The following is a 19,805-nucleotide window of genomic DNA, read 5'->3' as shown; positions in this document are numbered from 1 at the left end:
TTCTCTTATAGTTATAATCTTCTCTACTCTCTATCTACTAGTTATTCTANCTCTATATATACTAGCTNNTCTANATTCTAGAAGAATCTATCTTAGTAATAGATTGCGTAATAGATAGATAGATTAGATTAGGGATTAATAGATTATTTATATCGTTAAGATTAGGGTGTAATGTTGACTTGGGTTAGGGATCAGTATTGTCCTAACATAGATTAGAGATTAATAGATTAATTCTCTTAGAGGTTAGCTAAATAGCTTAGATCTTAACTACTTTCTAATAATTTATAAATCTCTTAATAGACATAACTATAACTATAAAGTATAGTTAACTTTATTAATTATAATAACTATAAACTATTTATAATAAACATAGTAGAGTAGTAAACTATAGTTATAAGAATATAAAAGAATAAACTAGAGTAATAATAAGAATATATAGTATAGTAAAGATCTCTTATAGTTATCTATAAGTTTACTATATCTTTTTCTATCTCTCTCTTATCTTATTTCTACTATATATCTATTTAAAATTATTCTTCCATTAAAATAATATCAATCTTCTATTTATAGTACTTATCTCTATCTCTATTCTATCTTATATCTATTAAGAATACTACTTTCTCTAATACTATAATCACTTTCTTTAATTATCTACTTGGAATAATCTATAAAAATATATAGAGATAGATAATAGATAAGTTTAATAGATTAGAAGCTAGCTTAGATAGTATAGGCCTAATTAATATAAGTACTATTTTTTAGATAGATAAGTGCTCTCTTATAAGTATTATAGATATCTTAATAGTTAACTTACTGAATTTAAGACTTAAATTAGATACTATTCTATAGCTTTAAGAAGATATAGTCTATATTAAGAAGGCCTTAAACGCTAAGTATCTAACTAATTAGTAGAAAGAGTTTATAGTAAGAGTTTAGTTAAAAGAGAGTAAAGAGTAGAGAGGTATAGTACTTTAGTTTTATAGTAAAGTACTAGGTATTTAATAGAATAAAGATAAGACTTTCTAGTATTATAGACGTATTGCTTATATCAATGCTACTAGTACGTAGCGGTGTTGATTAGTAGAGCGGAGGATAGGTAGTTACGCGTAGTTACTGCTTACTAGTTGTAATTAATCTCAGATTTCTTTTCTCTCAGAAACTTCAATTAGAAAGGCCGGAGCCAAACAAAGCTTATAAACCTCTCTACCTTACTTCCTATATAGAGCTTATAGTAGAAGAAGTACTAGGAGAGGACATTCTTTCCGCTATTACTTGTAATGATAAGCTATTCTAGATAGAGTAGATTTTATATTAGTAGTTCCTGCTAAGTTTAACAGAGCTTGTTTCGGATGCTGTTCGGATATTAGTCTAATTAGCGCCTTAGCCGTTACATTTAAGCTACTTTAATACCTTCTTGTTAAGATGTTTATGCTCATATCCATTGCGTTAACGTAGGCAAACAATGTTTATCATTATGGCTACCCTAGCAGAGTGGTTTCTAATACGCTTACACATATTACTTGAGGTTAGCTCGGTACATTGAACAGTTAGGCTCCCCCCCTCCAAAATTGATATTACAGTTAATAACACTCCTCCTCGCCAAAGCACAGTGTATAACCCTGGTTCTTACACTGTGCTACGAAGCCTGCGCCAAATTCCTCCTGGCATGTTGCGTCGGTGAACACATCTGCCAATCTGTTCGCCCTTGGGGCCGACTTGAGGGATATTTTCTGGCACTACATGGTCATGTTAGCATAGACTATAAAGACTGATCGAAGAATTACAGCTTACCCAAACTAATCTGCCTAAGAACGGATCCGGCTTGGCTGGAGGATAGATGGTCGTGTCGGTGCCTCCAAACTTGTTGCAGATAGGTTGAACAAGAGGAAGGTCCTTCTCCGCACTGTGGCAGCGGCAACCCCAAACGTCAGGGAACCAGGCTTCTGGACTGTATATGATAAGCCAACACTTCACTGGAATGGTGTTGCACCAGCGTACTTACTTTGTCTGCTGGGGAACTGGGAGTGGCGCGGGCGCAGGTACTGGTGCTGGAATAGCCCTTTACACAACCATTAGCTTGAAAACGGATTCAAGTGCAAGGACTTAGTACTTACATAGCTGCCACAATGTGAGCAAGAAGAGTAAGGAGAACGACCATTTTGATTGTGTGCGAGGCTGAGGCGGAATAGTTAATTGAAGTTCTTCAGTGGTAAAGGATGGTGGAGGAGGACGGATCTCAAGGACTTATATGTATTCTCTTTATCCTTGGATGAGCGAATTCATTGGCTATTTTCTCGTTGTCAAGCCTCTAGAGCAGGTGCAGCAGCTTGGGTCTTGGGTCGGTGATCCAACTGAAGCCGGATTATCCTCATTCTTCCACCTTAGATTAACATGCAGCAAGCAAGAAGAGTAGAAGACTTCCTGGCTGTTCACGGCCGTTTTGCCTGTTTAGGTCGCTTAGACAATGTTCATGGTTCTGCCCCATGTCGTTGGCCTGCTGTTTATCCAGATGGGGGTGATGCCGGGTGTGGGGCGCTGGTATTGGGACAACCTTTAAACATCAGCAGCTGCCGAAGCTCAGACACCTCTAGGGTTAGGCGACGGAGACGTCTCCCATGGGAAATACCTCAGCACGAATGATCAACCCGTTGTCCTCTCGATTCCTTGCCTTGCCATGATCTCCACCGGAGGAAGTACTTCGCAAGGAGCACTTGCCGGGAAATATTGGGGGTGTTTAATATCGGCAAAGGCATGGTTTCCGAACTGGGTAGAGGAATCTCAAATCATTTCATGCATCACCTGCGAGGAGGAACTTGGACCTGGAGACAATAGAACCATCTGATAACACACAAGAGGCTCCTTTTCAGTTACTAGACCCGGACATTGATCTGACTGCGAAGGAAAATACCCCTGCTTCTATAGTCAGGCGGACGCTTACCACCTGCGAAAATGTAGTCTAGCTTTCGGACGCCCCTCCCAAACGGATTTAGCGGCCCTTGGCTAACGCCACGCACGTGATGGCACCAAATCTCGATGTGGCAAATGACCGCCACACCACCACTTAGCGTAATAATTCCCCAACTGCTACTGTATTAAACATGCTACCACAGGTGTGACTTTACACTAGAAAACGACCAAAATGCCACTAAATCTAATTAGAATATCATTTTCTGACTAGCGATAGTTCTAGCTCACAGACCACTATATTAAAAGAATATATACAATACTATCAACTACATAGAGCTTAGATATATACTTATGTTACTAGGTTCGCACTTAGACTATTAAGCTCTACGTCAGTATTCTATAACGTTTATCTAGTAATATAGAAGAATAGCGCACTTATTAAACAGATAAAGATAAGTTTAATAATTCTTAATCTATATTAGATAGACTGATAAGTATTAATCGTATTAAGTTAAGTAACTAGTTGGTAAAAAAGTATAAATTAAGTTAACTAGTTATAATAAGAGTAAATAATAAAATTAATCTATTATTATATCTTTATTACTTCTAGTTGTACTATTCTATGTATTCTAACTTCTTACTATTATCTTACAGTTAGTAAGATAGTTAGTCTTAGTAGAATAGTATATTACGTAACTCTAAGCTCTATAATAATTATTACCTTCTAATTTAGACGTCTATAGACGTTTAGCTATCTCGTTACTTATTAAGAAGAGAATTCTTCTTATTATCTATGATAAATACCTAAAATGCGCTTAAGCGCATTATGTCACTAGCTAGTCATGCATAAAATTATAAGTACTAAGATGATGCAGTCGCAGCCTGTGTGGTTGGACGCCACAGTTTTCCGACACGTTGGATCAATTCCTTCTTTATGTCATATCCGGAAAGAAGATGTTTGGACATTGTGGGCATAGCATCTTCTGCGAAAGTCTTTCCTATAAAATGTTTGGAAGGTATAGGAGCTGTATGCACACTGGCCGAGTTTTTCAGTATGCAATATGCCCCGAATGAGACTGCCAAAGTGCATAATAATTCCTGGGGGACCCCAGTAAAAAAAGAACTTTTCCCTCAGGGAAGAGAATCCTTGATAATCGAGGGATACACCCCAAATTTAGCGGGGTAAATCGATCACGCCATGGTCACAGACCCAGAGTTGCTGATTGTTTTCGCGGCTGGGAATGACGGCCAATCTTCCACCCGGTGCGTTGATACTGACGTTTATCGGGACCGACAAATCATGTTCGAGCAATCCTCCAAAAACCCCCTTGTAGTAGGGTATACTTTCAACCACCGTCAATTCGCCCGAGACACGTTGGGAAGGGTATACGAGCCAGCTATAGATAACAAAGATGAGAGACCAGTGAATGGCCGTAACTATAGAGATGGATCTGGTACAAGCAAAGACAAACTCCTAAAGCTTCAGAAGTCCGCCAGAGTCTCGTACAGCAGTGGCAGGGGCCCAACGTTGGAAGGTCGTATAAAACCAGATGTGGTCGCTCCGGGTGCAGGCATACTCTCAGCGAGATCCGGAAAGGCGAAAAATGCCACAAGTAGCGGCCTAATGAGAAAACAGGAATACATCTTCATGACTGGTAGCTCGTTCGCAGCGCCATTGGTCTCCGGTATGGCGGCATCTCTTCAGTCTGCCCTCAAGAGTCTCAGGCCAATCCCAGTCACCAACCCCAAGGGCATTCTAATCAAGGCGCTTATCATCAATGGCGCGAGAGATATAGACAGAGCCCGATACGAGTGGAAGAGGAACATCAGCCATCGCAAGCCGGGCCCTCCGAAGGGTAGTGGCTGGCGCTACGAAACCATGCCCGCTGCCCCAGACGGAGCTCAAGGATGGGGGCTTGTCGACATGGAGCGCTCCATGGTGTCACTGACAGTGAATGGCGGGTACCATACCGCAACGGTCACGAAGGGATCAACGGAGACACATGATGTACCAACGCTACCGCCGAGCGCAGGCGAACGCGTCCTCACGGTAACAATGTGCTACAATGACACAGAGGGCTACCTGATACAGAATCGTCTGTCACTGCATGTGGATCTCAAACCGATTGACTTGAATACAAAGCCTCCGCGAAAGGACGCAAACACAACGCCTGGGGTTGACTTATCTTCAGAGACTGTCAAAGGGGGATTCTCGTTCAGTAATGTGCAGCGGTGGTCTGAGAAGATCCAGCCTTCACTATTCAGTAGTATGCAACTCATTGTGTGCAACGAGCCTAACTCGCTCTCTCCTTCAACAGACTTCGCCGTTGCCTGGGCTTTGACGAGCCCTATTCCACCTCAGACTGCAAACGATTCTTAATTCTCCATTATCATACTTTAATCCAGAGAAATACTTTAACAGATTCATCATTTATCTTTCAGGCTAGAGTAGTTCCAAATAGATATATAGAGAGGGAAAGATTTTTATCTTAACCTTAAGTTACTTTCTAAGTACTATTGTCACTCTCTTGTTTTCTCAATTTTTATAAAGACATTGCTTTTCAAAACCTCGACTTTTCATTCACGACTAAAAGTTTAATAAAATAATATTTATTGTATTAAAATGTACCGATTCTATGACTGAATCTTTTTTTCCTGTTTTTTTTATACATGTACTAATAAGACACGAAAGGTACATTGCCTTCAATGAGGAAGAAGAAGAAGAATATAAGGCCTTCGATCTTAGACTAAAACTATGGGACATATAACTTGGACGTTAGAAAGGATTGCGGCAAAATTCAGCGACTCGTTAGTAACATCGACTAGTATGAGCCTGGGAAAGAGCGACGAATCGATATACCATAACGTGAAAAACATGAAGACCAGTATATTAGAGGACGACATGCTGATATAGTCATACTATGGGGTTGAGAATCTACTCGGAGCTTCCTGAGTCTTGCAGACACGAATGCGCTATGCTCAGCATATCTATGCTATGCCATCAGATCGGAGGTGAAGCTAGGAAGCCCGCACTTATGATGCTCCCGGGCAGCTGAGTTGTGCCGGCGCTCTCTTACCAATTCCTTCTTAGTACAAACTTATGAACTTGACATAACATGCACAAGCTCTTAGGATCAATGCGAAGGTAGCACATGTGGGTCAGGGTTTTCACGTCCGAGGCGTGCTAACCAGGTCTTCTGGTCTTTACCTCCAGACTCGGACGCTCACTTGTGGACGATTTGCGGTGGGATTTTCTCCGCCTCCTGTGACAGTTGTAGCTATCTTCGTTGTGTTCAGCCGACTAATCAGCAAACAACGGTTTGCTCCACATCCGAACTCTTGTTCAAAGCATCACACGTTGTATCTCATTGGAAGTTGATATCTGCGGGTGTGCTTGCAGCTTTGACAAGCCTCGTGGAGCGTGGGAAGGTTTCGCGCGAAGGCTGTAAGGTGCGGGACGCCACGTTCTGTCCCTTAGCAAGCCACCTGCTTCGTAAACCACGTTTATCGGACCTAAACCTGGCGGAGGAACAGCGCGGCGCGGTAGGGACGACTCGAAAGGATTGTTTAACTTTGTACCCAATCATATTTTCATGTATGCTCTGATGCTAAGTTATTCTGCGCTGCCTCTACCAATGTACCGCTGAAGTCTAGATTTCCTACTCTTCCGATTACGTTTTATAGTAGAGATGGCTTCTTGCGCTGTAGCAGCGTATGTTATCCCGAAAGTTGTTAGCTTTCACGACCGTGTTAACAAACTCTTAGCCTTGGGTGACGACTCTGGGTTGAGAGGCAAGGCAAGCGTATCTGGTCTGACGAAGAATCGTTGCAAGATAGAGACCATCGACGTGTACGGAAACGAAAACTTATCACCGATTACGAATGAAAACACTGCTATCACTGGATGATAATACTCAGGATGGGTCTTATCGCTTACTGGCATCATCTGCGGTGCCCGTGTGAATCAGATAACCCCAGCCATCAATAGTTTGACGGGTAGCAAAACCTCTCAACTATCCCTCCTATGTCCAGAGTTATCATAGTGTATGTAAGGGATAAGATCAGTATCTCGGGTACCATATAAAGAATACAAGACGCAGGATAGAACTCATTCCAGCAGGCTTCTTAAGCACACCGAAACCTGCAGAATACCTTGTCAGCCGTGGTCGCAGCAGAAGAATCATGGAGTGCAACAAACAGCCGACTTTATGAGGATCTGAGGCATTCAATGCTCACATGTACTGGTACCGTGTTATAGCCAGCCTCTCGCAGATGGCTAAAACATGAACTGGTCTCAATTCTATACACCATTTTTCCCATGATTGTAGATCTCGTTTACCTCTTTTTATTGAGCAATATTCGGCCCGTTGCACACGATTCTTTACTTTGTCGAACGCTCTCCATACGGTGTGCCAATGCTAGAGGAGAAGCATGGTGAGTTTGTGCGGAATACTGTCATCTTCGCATGACACATCTAGGAATAATTCACCCCAACATTTCAGCGGCATATGGGGATGCGAAAAGATTCCAGGTCAGAGCGTTCAATCGGAACAGACTGTATATCTATTCAGCGAGCCTGTTCATATACTTACGACTTGCTACAGGTCCGCTTGCTCTCTTAGCGTTTACAGCATCGCCAATACGGAAAAGACAAACAGGTCTCACACATCAACAATCGAATCTACGCCGAATATGAATGACATTTCGACTCCCAGGAGGAATCTTGCTGCTACTAAACAAGAGCTCAACCAAACCTTTCCTCACGGATATGCCAGGATAATCAAATGGCTGAGATTGTAGCTGAACTCGATATTTGACTCTGATTCATTGAATTATAGTTGAAGCGGCCTGGATTGAATATATTCCTAAGTGAAATTACTAGAATCATCGTATGTGAATGAGCTATTGTTAGGGTTAGGAGAGGGTTCAGACTTAGCGATTTTTGCTTTACGGTGTCATTGTATTAATCTAGCCACTTCAATAGCCTATAAGATGCCTTGGACTTGAATCGTCGTCTTATTGCGGAAAAAAAGACTAGGCTAGAACTTTTCCAAAACTCTAGTCTTCTAGTAATCGGATCCTAATTACAAGACCATGTATTAAGTTTGTCACTCTCCGCAACCTTATTTAGTTGATAGTTTTCAACTGTGTCGCCTATCGAGAATTTCCGATAAGCATACGGACTATTCCATCGCTTGTAGTAGAAATTCCTGTAATCTCTTCCACGGCCGGGATTAACTACCATAGATACAAATAATAGCATTTATCTATTCCATACCAGCCCAAAATATGCCCATGAACGTCACGGTTTGGTGCACCAGCTTAAGCTCAGCGACGCGGGGTTAAAAGTGTTACAAGAATTAGTTACTGTTCTTAGCATAGAGCTATTGAATTAAACCAGCAAAGGTTCTTCAATATTACTCCTGGATTCGAGGTATCGCTGACTTTCCTCTCGAACACTCTACCAGCCTCGTTACTCGAGATCAGTCTTAGGAAGAGTTTTTATCAGTAATTGCTCGACCACCTAGCCTTCTGTTCCTAGGTACCGGGTACATTACTAGTGGCAGTACTTTCTCCAAAGTCTTACTCGTTATTACATTAACTCTCTACCTAATTATAATGTTCCTAGTATACTTGTATCTACTTCCTCAACACCTTAATCTATCCCCGTGTAACCCCCTTCTCACCACCACTAATATTAGTCGCCGCTCTATCTTAATTTAACTAAGGATATTACTAACGTGATTTCTTGTGTCAGTAATTTAGCAGTAGTACAATCACTTGACCTGATGTATTGTAGCCTACCGCGGTTCCTAGAGTGCATCTTACGACTAGCGAGTCTATATGAGAAACGGTCGGAAAGTCCGTTAGAGCCGTCCTCGCAGCCGCCTTTCTCCAAGTCAATCATATATCCACTTCATAAGGAGCGCGAGATAGTAACCAAAGAGAAGAGATGAATACATTACTTCAGAGTGGATTACTAGAACTTAACACAACGTTTGTCGAAGTGCCTCCGCCTAGTAAGCGTGAGCTCGATCTACCAACCCTACAATGGATCCAGCATCTTATCTTTATGCTATACCAGGCTAGCGACAACTAAAACGGGCTAAGTAGTTATAGCGATAGATTATTATATAGTCTAAGTGAATTCGGACTTAACTAGAGTTAAGAAATATCTATAAAGTTCAATTTAAAAACATCCTCTTCACTCTATAAGTAGGGAATTAGAGACATTTGTCTTTGATATTCAGTGAAATGCTTAGCTAAGAGGCACGTCCTAGTATAAGGTTAATTACGAGCTACGTGTTTTGTGTGTGTATGTTTAGATCTCACGTCCTATTTAAAACATCTTACAGCAAACACGGACGGGTGTGGCCTAGAGCTTATGGTACTATGATACTAGATATCCACACCTTTCCGCGGAGAGTGTCCTCCAAATCGCGACTTTCCTGCGAGGACTGATCCGCTATCTGAGGAGCCGTTGTAGGAGCTACGTGTAGGTTTCAATCTAGCCTTTTTCAGCTATAACAATGATTACTAGTTTACTTTACCAGAAGTGTCTCTTAGATTGATATGAGATGAATATAGTATGTTCTGTAGTGGTCTTTCGCTAAGCTGATAGAATGCAGGACTATAGGTACCTTATTATTTATCTATGTCTCTCTCCAATAGAGATCTTGATCTAAGCTTTATTCGTCCTTCTTTACATCTTCTATTATTCCTTCTGTTGACATACCTAATAATGGGCTACTCCTAAAACTACCAAGATAACCAAATGCGACATATAACCATACCGCTAAAAGTCTACCTCTGCACAGTTTGGACCTTAACCATCGCTGTATAATGGTTAGGAGCAACAGAGAGACGTAGATGCAGTCAGCAGCTGTATGAGAAAGCAATATGATAGTGCGACTGCTGGTAGACAATGAAGCAGATAGTTAGTGAAAGGACTGATTTATCGAAGAAGAGTAAACTGGTAGGGAGATGTTCATTGGAGGCCCTGTATCTACATAGTCATGTCGCGTAGTGAAGCCGAGCTGTCGCATCACACCGTGAATAAAACCGAGACTGGCGAGACCAAATAGACCCTGAACTAATTGGTGTAACGCATATTGGCAATAAGTACACGTAAGTAGTTAAGCATTGGATTATCGGTTACATTAATTGAAAAAAGACAAGATAACAAACCGGTCTATATCAGTAAGATACGTTGATATGGGCTCTTGGGCTCTCGGGTCCGGGTTACACGTTTTCCGGGGCGTCGAGAAGCACCGAAACCCACAATTTCTTCGTCCGAGGCAGTGGTCCGGTGTATCCCTGCTATATTCTGGATCCGACCAGCAATATCTGAGACTCGGCCATCGCATCAGTCTCTAACGTTATTTCACGATCCACTAGCGTTCATCTTGGCCCTTGGGTTGGGTATGAGAGCACATTATATGTAATGAAATGAATGTATAACACTCAAGATTTACTATAATTTGTTTCCACAACCTGTTCTAACGCAATGTCAAATAACCCTTTTAAAGTGATTGTTGTTGGTGGTGGACCAGTCGGGCTAACCGCTACTCATGCGTTGTATTTGGCGAACATCGACTTCGTTGTTTTGGAAAGGAACGATGATGTTGCCGTCGATGTGGGAGCTAGTCTTGCACTTGGGGCTGATAGCATGCGATTCATGCAACAACTAGGCCTGCTCGATAAGTTGTTGTCGATTGGGGAGAAGATAACGAGGAACAAATCATTCACAAAAGATGGGAAAATGTTCGCAGACAGTACAGCCACTGAAATGACGCGAGAAAAGTAAGTTTATCTCCTTCTCACAGGATCAATTGATCTGAGATCGTATGAATATGAACTGATTCCCACCTTTACATAGCTTTGGCCTTGAACCTGTCGCGTTCCATCGAGCTGACCTTGTTCGAGCTTTGCTAGAGAGTCTGCCAAAGAGCATAAGAGAGAAATACTTCCTTGGGCACAAAGTTGTCGACATTGCAACCAGCGAAACAGGCGTAGTCGTTACTTGCGCCAACGGGAAGACATTCTCTGGTTCTATGGTGCTTGGAGCTGATGGCGTACACAGCCAAACGCGAAAAGTAATGCACAAACTTTGCTCTGAGAGTAGATTTTCAGCGTACAGAAACCAGGAACCGCCCTTCTCAGCGAGTTACCGATGCTTGTGGTCAAACATCCCACGGCCATGCGAAGCTGGGCAGGCATCCGATACCCAGAGCAAAGACCGCTCCATCATGTGGATCGTCGGTCGTGAACGTGCTTGGATATTTCTGTACGAGAAGTTGCCACAGCCTACGAGCGATTCCAAGCGATACACCAAGGCGGAGATGGATGAATTTGCAACTAGTTTCGCGAACTGGCCAGTCACTGAGAGCTTGAAGATCAAGGACGTCTACAATAGCTCAACTGCAGGCATGTCGAACTTAGAAGAGGGCATACTCGAGCATTGGAGCCTGGGAAGGATCGTGCTGGCTGGCGATGCTTGTCACAAGTTTACACCCAACGCAGGTCTCGGCTACACGAACGGGATCCAAGACATAGCCTTGCTCGGCAATTTGCTCCACAATGCTGTCAGATCATCCCCAAACTCAGAGATTATTGAGCATGATCTTGAAGAGATTTTCAAGGAGTATCAGGCTGCCCGGAAAGAGAAACTCAAGTTCGACTGGAACATATCCAGTATCACAACACGAGGTCACGCCTGGGCAAATCCAGTTTTCTGGTTCTTCTTTCGATTTCTCATGCCTTTGTATGTTATCCAGTGGATCAGGGAAAACTATGTTGTACCCTCACTCGTCAAGCAAAGTAGGGTTCTCAATTATGTCTTTGGTGAAGAGAGCATCAAAGGTCGAATTCCATGGATGTATCCGATCCGTCCCAAAGAGCAATAGTTTGGCGCTAGGATTAGATCTCTTTTGCCCATATAGATAGATTTGCAATACCATCCCTTCTCGAAATTGCCTGTGTATGCCGATCTAACCTTCTTAAGTGTTTTATCACGCAATTAGTAGTGGATATATATATATATATATTACTGCTTGTACTAAATCAAGATTAAATAATTTGATATATCATTGCAAGGAATCAAGTGTTGAGAGCAGTTTGAGGATGAAGAAAGCTCGGTCCATCTGACCACCGCTAATTTTCAATCTAACTCCAATTATATTCTAATCCTAGTTTAACTTCGTCCCGTTGTCGATATCTTTGTACTTAATAGTGAATGACGGAGTCTCAGAAACGTCATATTGCTTAGTATCATTTGCATCGCCAGATATATGCAGTGCCGAAATCCGAAACTTGTAGCTACCTGGTGGCACGTAGGAATCATCGGCCAGCTGGCCATTCCAGGTGTAGGGAAGCGTCCAGCGAGGATTCCAATGGTTTGGTGAATCGATTGCATGGCCTAGATTGGTTGTGTGATTGCTTATTGACAAAATCTCGATATTGATACGTGGAGACCCAAAGAGTATGTCGATAGCAGCAACTGGAAAATCACCAGTGATGTTCGTGATGTTCATCTGTGGAATCACGAAAATTGTGTTACTACCGACGGGCCTGTAGTCGGGAGCATTAGCGCTGCTCGACACATACGTCGTGTTCAAAACAGCATGCGCACTCATATCTCCTGCAATACCCTGATATGGAAGGGATAGTCTCTCGCCGTTTGTGCCATTGAGTCGAATGTAGCCTCCATATACTGGAAGTCGAGCGGCAGATCCTGACGGCGGTATAACGTGGACAGAAATTGTCGATTTGCCACCTGCAGGGACAGTGACTTTGTACTCGCTCAGATGCACCGCTGCAAAAGAATCATCGAGTTGAAGTCCGGGGTATGGGTCTGGCCTTTTACTGTCGGAGAATGTGTAAGCAGTGGCTGCTCCAATGACATCTAGCTCATAAGTGATGGCTCCATGTCCCGTGTTCGAAATGGTGAAGCTCTTATCGGTCAGTCGAACTGTATCATTGAAAGCAAGACTCGATTCGCTCAAGACAGTAGTTGCGTATGCAGCATCGTAGGCCTGGGCTATTCCAGCTCCTTGTTGGGCAATTGACGCAAGCAAAGGATTGATATCACCATTATTGTTTTCTTGTACGGGCTTGGCAGTAGCAGTGAGTACATTTTGTAGCTCCCGAGGGTTGAGAGTCTTCCGCACGTTGGATACGAGCGCATAAATAGCCGCAGCTAACGGAGCGGCCATAGAAGTACCGGACATGACAGTGTAAGAGCCTAAATGCACGGGGAAAGTCGATAGTATGTTTCCTCCAGGCGTACCAAATGTAGGTTGTACAGCTGCCTCAAAAGAGGGTCCCCAGCTCGAAAAAAAGCTCACAAATCCACCAGTAGCGTTGTTGGGGCTTTCAAAAATTTCGAATGAGGCGGTGTCGGGGTCGTGCATATCCAGTGTGACAACCTTCCCAGCGGCAAGATTCCTCACCCACGCAGTGCCCAGGGTGTCAGAAACCATACCGACAGCTGTTGCGTTGATTGTGTTCCACTCGAGGAACCGATATCCGGGAACGTTGTTGTAAAACATGAAATACTTGGCCCCTCGTGCCGCCGCGTTTTTTATCTTATCATCGAAAAAGCAAGTGCCACGACGGATAAGAACAACCTTTTCCGATAGGTCGGGCGTTGAATCAGGGAGAGGATTGCATGCTTGGTCGGTCTCACTAGTATTGAATGATGGAGTCCAGAGTGGCAACTTGATGCCCTTCCAATGGCGTGGCCTGCCGATCGCATATTCGAAGTTTTGTTCCGTGTTGCCTGAAACTGCGTAGGAGGCATTCACCAAAAATATGGGCGTTACAGTGTTGTCGAAGGAAGTGATAGCAGCAACGCCCTTGCCCCCTGCTGGGCTTTGCGCCATAAATAGACCACTATCACCTGAGTTCCCAGCAGAAGCAGTAACAATTACACCTTTAGCCACTATCCGAGCGACAACAACGTTGACTGCTTCAGCACTCCATCCACTTATAGCTCCAAGTGAAAGAGTAATGATATTAGCCCCATCCTGCTGGGCGCGCAATAAAGCAGATATGATGATGTCGTCCGTGGTTGAGGTCTTGCAATTGAACACCCGGTAGGCTGCCAGTTTAACACCCTATGATATATCAGAGGAAGATGACGATAGCCTTCCTAGGGATACATACAGGAGCAGCCCCAGTAAAGCCGAGTTTGTTCGGCTGAGCAGCAATGATACCGGCAACATGGGTACCATGGCCCTGGTTGCAGTCAGATATCGAATTTCGTGTAAAAGCTCAAAGATCGGGAGCATACCCAACAAGTATCTTGAGGGTCGTTATCAGGAACGGGGGTATTAGTTCCATTGAAATTATCTCCAACCAAATCATAACCACCAACGACCAAACAATTAGGTCCCAAACACCTGCCTAAAGCTTCGTGTGTGTAATCAATCTAGTGTTCGATTAATATCGTTCTATGTTAATAAAAAAAAGCCGATGATACATACACCACTATCAATGACTGCAATTTTCACACCTTCACCAGTTATACCCTTTTCTCGTAATTTGTCGACTTGAGTCTGAACATGGGTCGAGAGCGCATCATTGCTGTTGGATCTTCTGATTACCTGTTCTGACGCTGACTCTTCCGATCTGTGTGATGCCACCTCATGAATTCGAGCATCAGGTGGAGGGATGAGTTTCTTTGGCCAGACGTTTCTAATGGCTGACAGGTCCAGTAATTGAGCCACGCGTTCGCCTACAGGCTTCTCATCTTCAAACTGTATAGTAGCGCCCTGAAACAATTCGTAATTCAAATCCAGTGTTTTAGTTGCGCCAACATTGTTTAAGGCGGATGGGGCTTGCTGCACACACTTAGCAAACGATACTAGCGAGTTTGGGTGACTATTACCAAGGCATCCTTGTATTCAACGATGAAAGCTCTTGGAACTATCTGCGCCAACTCCGATCCAGCTACAGCACCGATTGAGATAGATAGGAAGTATGGTGCCCAGAGCATGGTAGCAATCTGTAAAGAAAAGAGTGGGTGGTATAGTAAGAGAGAGCGGATACACGCAGCGCGCATGTAGTACAAGGGAGTGCTCAGAGGTAGAGACTGGGTGGCCTGAACTATAACGGCAAGTATCATCACTATGTACTCCGGGAGAGATTAGCCCTTGCCAAGCCCGAATGCTTTACCTTGAGTGACATTCCACGCGATTATAGGATGGATCCCTCAATGTCCACCAACACGGAGTCCTGTCGTGATTGAACGGGTAATCTTGTCAGCATGCGCACCTACTATCGGGCCTTTGAACCCTGACAGCAAACAGTAACTTAAACGCGACGCCAAAAGGGCTAGCTTTATTGAATAGACGAGCCACCTAGCAAAATCGACCCCGCACCTACTGCTCGTACTGTGTAAGCGCTAGCTCAACGTGCCGCGATCATGACATTCTCCTATACGTGCATACCATCCATATGATATCAGGGGCTGTTTTACCTACATATACTACACATGAAGCCTTTGAAGCGTGTCGTAGGCTGAGTTCGGCTCAAGTCGCATTCAATCCTTCGGACGCGAAGAGCGCCTAATCGCGTGTATATCCTTTATGATAACCATACGAATGTTTTCTTAAACGAAAACTCACCCTCTCAAACGGCTGTTGTCTTTCTTGAGCCCCAGTATATATCCCTGGCGCATTTCACCATGGCCTTCTTTATGGCTGAATAGTTACATACTCGGATGATATGTGTTAGAACTCTGATAAGCTAAGAACGGCTATAGTCATGGATAGGGGTTCTTGCGGTGATACTCTCAACTGGGAAATACTAATCAGGTCGTTTGGAATGTTCCCTTGCATTTTGGTCTCGCGAGGAACGTCAGCTATCAACCCCCACCTCCTACTGTGAAAGAGATTATTTGATTTATCCAACTACTAATCACGTAGACGACGTCATGCTATGAATGTGTGGTGAAACTCCCGCCGGCCCCCTTTCCTGCAGGAACTATTGAGGTTTACATCTACGTGCTGAGGAGCGAGATAAAGCGCATTATAACCAGGACTGGAAGTGGGGGTGACACGGGGGCAGGCGGTAAGACCTAGACTGAATATAGTATAGCGTGAATTCGATCCATTGGGCATAAATCAGAAGTGATTCCTCAGCACAGACTAGGCATAGCGTTACCTGAAGAAGCGCCTTGTCATCATCTCGGACTTGTCCAGGTACGAGGCTTCTGTTCTCGACCAATTAAGTGCTTGAGTACAGTACAGCGATCTCTCAACAGATTCTATCACAGCTCTTTCAATGAAATTATTACCTCAACTGTGAAGTGAATGTCGTTCTTGATTCCATATTCTGGCAGATTAGGGTGCGGTCGACCTTTTGCCAGTCTACGTGTAATCAACGTATGCCATGATTAGCACCTTCTTTGGGCAGTGGTTGATGGTTTCATTGACAATCTAATGAAAGCAACTACGGAACCGGCTATGGTGTTCGGCCCGTTCCCCTGAAATCTGAGACCAATAGCACCACATCTCCGGTGGTCACGGCGCTACTCAACTGCTAAACAGTGGGCAGATGTCATAATATCTACGATTCATCTGAGATATGCTTGAGTGTGTAGAGCCTGATCAGTTACTCCGTCTTCTATGTCCGTTTCCTTCTCCCTTTAGGCTAAGTGCTTTCACAGGGCTACTAACTGGCCTCTATTCAGATTGATGTAGAAAGCGGAAATAGCTGTTTGACTAGAATTCCGTTTTGTAGCGTTCACACGTCTGTTGTTCTAAACACTACCATTTCCAGCTTCGGTTTCCAGACAAAGCCCAGACTGGACCTAGCAGACACAAAATGAAGACAAAATCGAACAGGCTCAAAGTAGAAAATACAGATAGTTGGAACGGTAGTAGTGCAATGATGATATGGAGAAGTAAGTTATCAGTAGTAGCTCAACTAAGCAGAGGAAATACACCTAGGCGATACGCCTTAGCAGTACTAGGTCACATTTCCATGCGATAACATGCATTGTTATGTTATAAACTGAATTGTGAAACTGAATAGAGTAGGAAGTTTTGAAGTTCCATAATGAGAGTGCGGGCTATAGCTCTTACACTAGCACTTAGATGCTGTTGACTTCGAATGAGCGTGAATTGTAGGTGTTGATAGTCGTCTCTAGGAACGATGAAACCGTTATGGCTCTGAATGTAATTATAGAAAAGGTTAACTCAATTCTTTGGAGCAACAAAATCAAGTGTTTCCATATAAGTTCTAAGCAACTTAGGTCTATAGTCTACTTAACGTATCATAACAGAACATGTAAGCATACTGGTAAGTCAGAAGTAAAATCTTTTACCCAAAGTCTTCCGCATTTACAACTATTCTAAATCTTTAAACAACTCTTTATATTCAAGAAAGAATAGTTGGCTGCATAGTGCTAGTAGGATATAGAGGCCTCTGATAGCGCTACACTGTTGCTAGAGGCGGTAATTCCTCTGTCAGTCTGCTTAAGTGAAGTAATGATACGAAAGACGGCCTTGCTTCCTAGACGAGTCACTAGACATCCTTTAAACTAATCCAGAGTGTGGGTTGATAGATTAAAAACTCTCCTTTTTGTGTGCATCCTTATACCTATGCGAAAGTATTCTAACATCATGCCAATATAGCGGAAATACTGACAATAAAGCTTTTAGCATTTCCAGTAGCCTCAAGAGGGAGATAGTCGAATGATTCTTTAAACATTCCTAAGCTATACCAATCATAGCACGCATTCACCAAAGTCACGTCATCGCCATAACTACCTTGTCGGTTTACTATACAGTTTACAAATTTTTCAAATAGGTGAGGAATTAATGCCAACGTCAATCTACTGAGTAGACGTGATAACAGCTGTGTTGACTCCCTAATTCTCTTTAAGCGGCATATCCAAGGTCAGCCTCTAAGAACTCATATATAATGTAGAAGGGAATAAACATCTATGATAGAGCTGTAGTACTTAGTTCGAAGGATATCGGAACCTGATTTTAGCTACAAGACTGGAACAAGGCTAAGCTGTAGCAGCTCCTAACTACTATTTCTTTCCCTAATCGACTCTTCTCAAATACCTAATATAAGATTGTCGTAGTCTATTAGTATATATTTACTCGAGTAGCCTCGAACAGTGCATCTCCACCACAGAATTGCGATTGCCCTAGTTAGGCCTGCATCATGCTTTTGCCTTACCACTTCGTTAATAGCATATTGTTATTTCGCTTAGTAACAGACTTTTTTATAAGATCTATATAAGTCACGGTGATGCTTGCAGGGCTTCGGGTACAGCGGCCGGAAGCTAGCATATCTAACACAGTCAACTAGTTTACTTGCACCTTCGAAGACAAGCAATCATTTTCCTTCAATCTTGTATCAGATAAAAATTTAGTATTATCAACAAGACTAAACTTTACACCAGCGTACCCATCAGTTTGATTGCAGACTTCGTCCGCTTATTGTGTTCTTTATTAGTCCCTTATCTGAATTCATGATTATGTAGCACATAGAGTCGTCGTTCAAGCAGAAAGCGACTTCCTGCACTGGAGCTGCAAGAGTACGTCAATTTTCTTTGCTAACATGGAACAGTATAGACCCTCAGAGTATGCAGAGATAACTAGCGGAAAGAATTTACGGAAGAGTGCATCGATTTAGATACTTCCTGGCTTTCGCTAACACGTCATGGGTGTGATTGATGTGGGTAATTTGGACGCCCCCTCCATTGTCCTCGTAGTCCATGATTGAGCGCAGTGATTTCTCAATTTGATTTATTCTCTGAGCTGGGACTGGTCGGGTTTTCATATCAGAAAAGTCATCAGCGCCTAGATAGACCCTGAAACTTACAAAAAGCATATAGTGTTCTTGTCATTAAGCTTTAACTTAACGCATCCAAGCAGGCGGCGGAAATTATATGGATCCTCTTCAATTTCAAATGGTGCCCCTTGAAGTCTAGCTGACCTTCAGAACGGGAAAATTTTCTCGTTACAAGTGGTGTGCATTGAGCACACGTATAAAGCTGGGCTTCAGATTGTTAAGGAAACACGATCAGCCGAGCGATCGTTCCACCCGAATTGAGTAATAACGCTAAGCTTGCAGCGAGTAGAATATACAGGAAAGTAAATGCCAGGAGTATGCAAAGCTCTAGTCTTGGGATAGTCAATGTCTCGCGCCTTTTGTCAAGTTAACGATGCCTACATTCTACTAAGATTGTCATCGCCTTTGAGAAGGCCTCGCCTGACCGACAGCCAACAATCTCGCATCTTTAGAAATGTAGATAATGTTGTATACATGTGTATGATGTAGGTAAAGTCCTTCGGTCTTTGAACTTCTGTGTCTAGATTGACGCGATTGAACGCCTGTGACAGTATCCGCTAATTGGGTCAAGGTAAGAGCAGAGTATTTTCCAAAAGGATGAGTTGTGCGTGAAAGGTAGTAGCCAAATTCTTAAAACATCAGCAATACCTCACGTTGGTAGTTTGTATATTACCCGGCTGCATGGTTGATGGATAATTCTTAACAAAAACACGAAGGATGCAGGATTTGGGTTGAGATGTACGAAAGGCCCCCCAAGCGCATTAGCGCATGCCTGGCGGCTCCAAAGTGGGCTGCACAAGGGACATCACCCGAACTACAGGCCAATGGCACTGTTTCGCCTCCCGGGTACTACCTCAAGTTGGTCACATTGCAATAGCGCAAAGAACAAAGCTCGAGACATGCACGCACATGACTCAGGATCCATATCCTCGAATCCCAATGGATATTGTATACTTACACTGCTATTGTATTGTTACCCGGCGCAGTTCGTCCCGTTCTCGCATGCGTCGACAACGACCCTTAGGGAAGGTTGCCGGGCCATCTTCCCGTTGCGGACTGGGGCATTGTGCCTTCTCATAACT

At 43.2% G+C, this 19,805-nt stretch overlaps 4 protein-coding genes across 4 annotated transcripts; 2 read left to right on the top strand and 2 right to left on the bottom strand.

Annotated features, from left to right (window-relative positions):
- Nucleotides 1-1,580: 1,580 nt before the first annotated feature.
- COCVIDRAFT_39417 (hypothetical protein) lies at nucleotides 1,581-2,158 on the bottom strand (the record flags this gene model as incomplete). Its single annotated transcript, XM_014699320.1, has 3 exons — nucleotides 1,581-1,736; nucleotides 1,792-1,948; nucleotides 2,115-2,158. 3 exons carry the CDS (start codon nucleotides 2,156-2,158, stop codon nucleotides 1,581-1,583), a joined length of 357 nt encoding a protein of 118 aa, XP_014554806.1.
- A 1,947-nt stretch (nucleotides 2,159-4,105) lies between these two features.
- Nucleotides 4,106-5,287, top strand: COCVIDRAFT_17591 (hypothetical protein; the record flags this gene model as incomplete). The annotated part of the gene is made up of 1 exon (XM_014699256.1): nucleotides 4,106-5,287. The coding sequence occupies one exon, from the start codon at nucleotides 4,106-4,108 to the stop codon at nucleotides 5,285-5,287; it is 1,182 nt and encodes a 393-aa protein (XP_014554742.1).
- Nucleotides 5,288-10,414: 5,127 nt separating this feature from the next.
- On the top strand, nucleotides 10,415-11,813 carry COCVIDRAFT_28239 (hypothetical protein; the record flags this gene model as incomplete). The annotated part of the gene is made up of 2 exons (XM_014699319.1): nucleotides 10,415-10,710; nucleotides 10,787-11,813. 2 exons carry the CDS (start codon nucleotides 10,415-10,417, stop codon nucleotides 11,811-11,813), a joined length of 1,323 nt encoding a protein of 440 aa, XP_014554805.1.
- Nucleotides 11,814-12,095: 282 nt separating this feature from the next.
- Nucleotides 12,096-14,905, bottom strand: COCVIDRAFT_17589 (hypothetical protein; the record flags this gene model as incomplete). Its single annotated transcript, XM_014699255.1, has 5 exons — nucleotides 12,096-14,024; nucleotides 14,074-14,145; nucleotides 14,201-14,338; nucleotides 14,394-14,750; nucleotides 14,798-14,905. 5 exons carry the CDS (start codon nucleotides 14,903-14,905, stop codon nucleotides 12,096-12,098), a joined length of 2,604 nt encoding a protein of 867 aa, XP_014554741.1.
- Between the last annotated feature and the right edge of the window lie 4,900 nt (nucleotides 14,906-19,805).

This window comes from Bipolaris victoriae, assembly GCF_000527765.1.
Source record: "Bipolaris victoriae FI3 unplaced genomic scaffold scaffold_64, whole genome shotgun sequence".
Lineage (NCBI taxonomy): Eukaryota > Fungi > Ascomycota > Dothideomycetes > Pleosporales > Pleosporaceae > Bipolaris > Bipolaris victoriae.
Note: the sequence above shows the minus strand (reverse complement) of the source record. Positions and strands in the feature narration are given on the sequence as shown.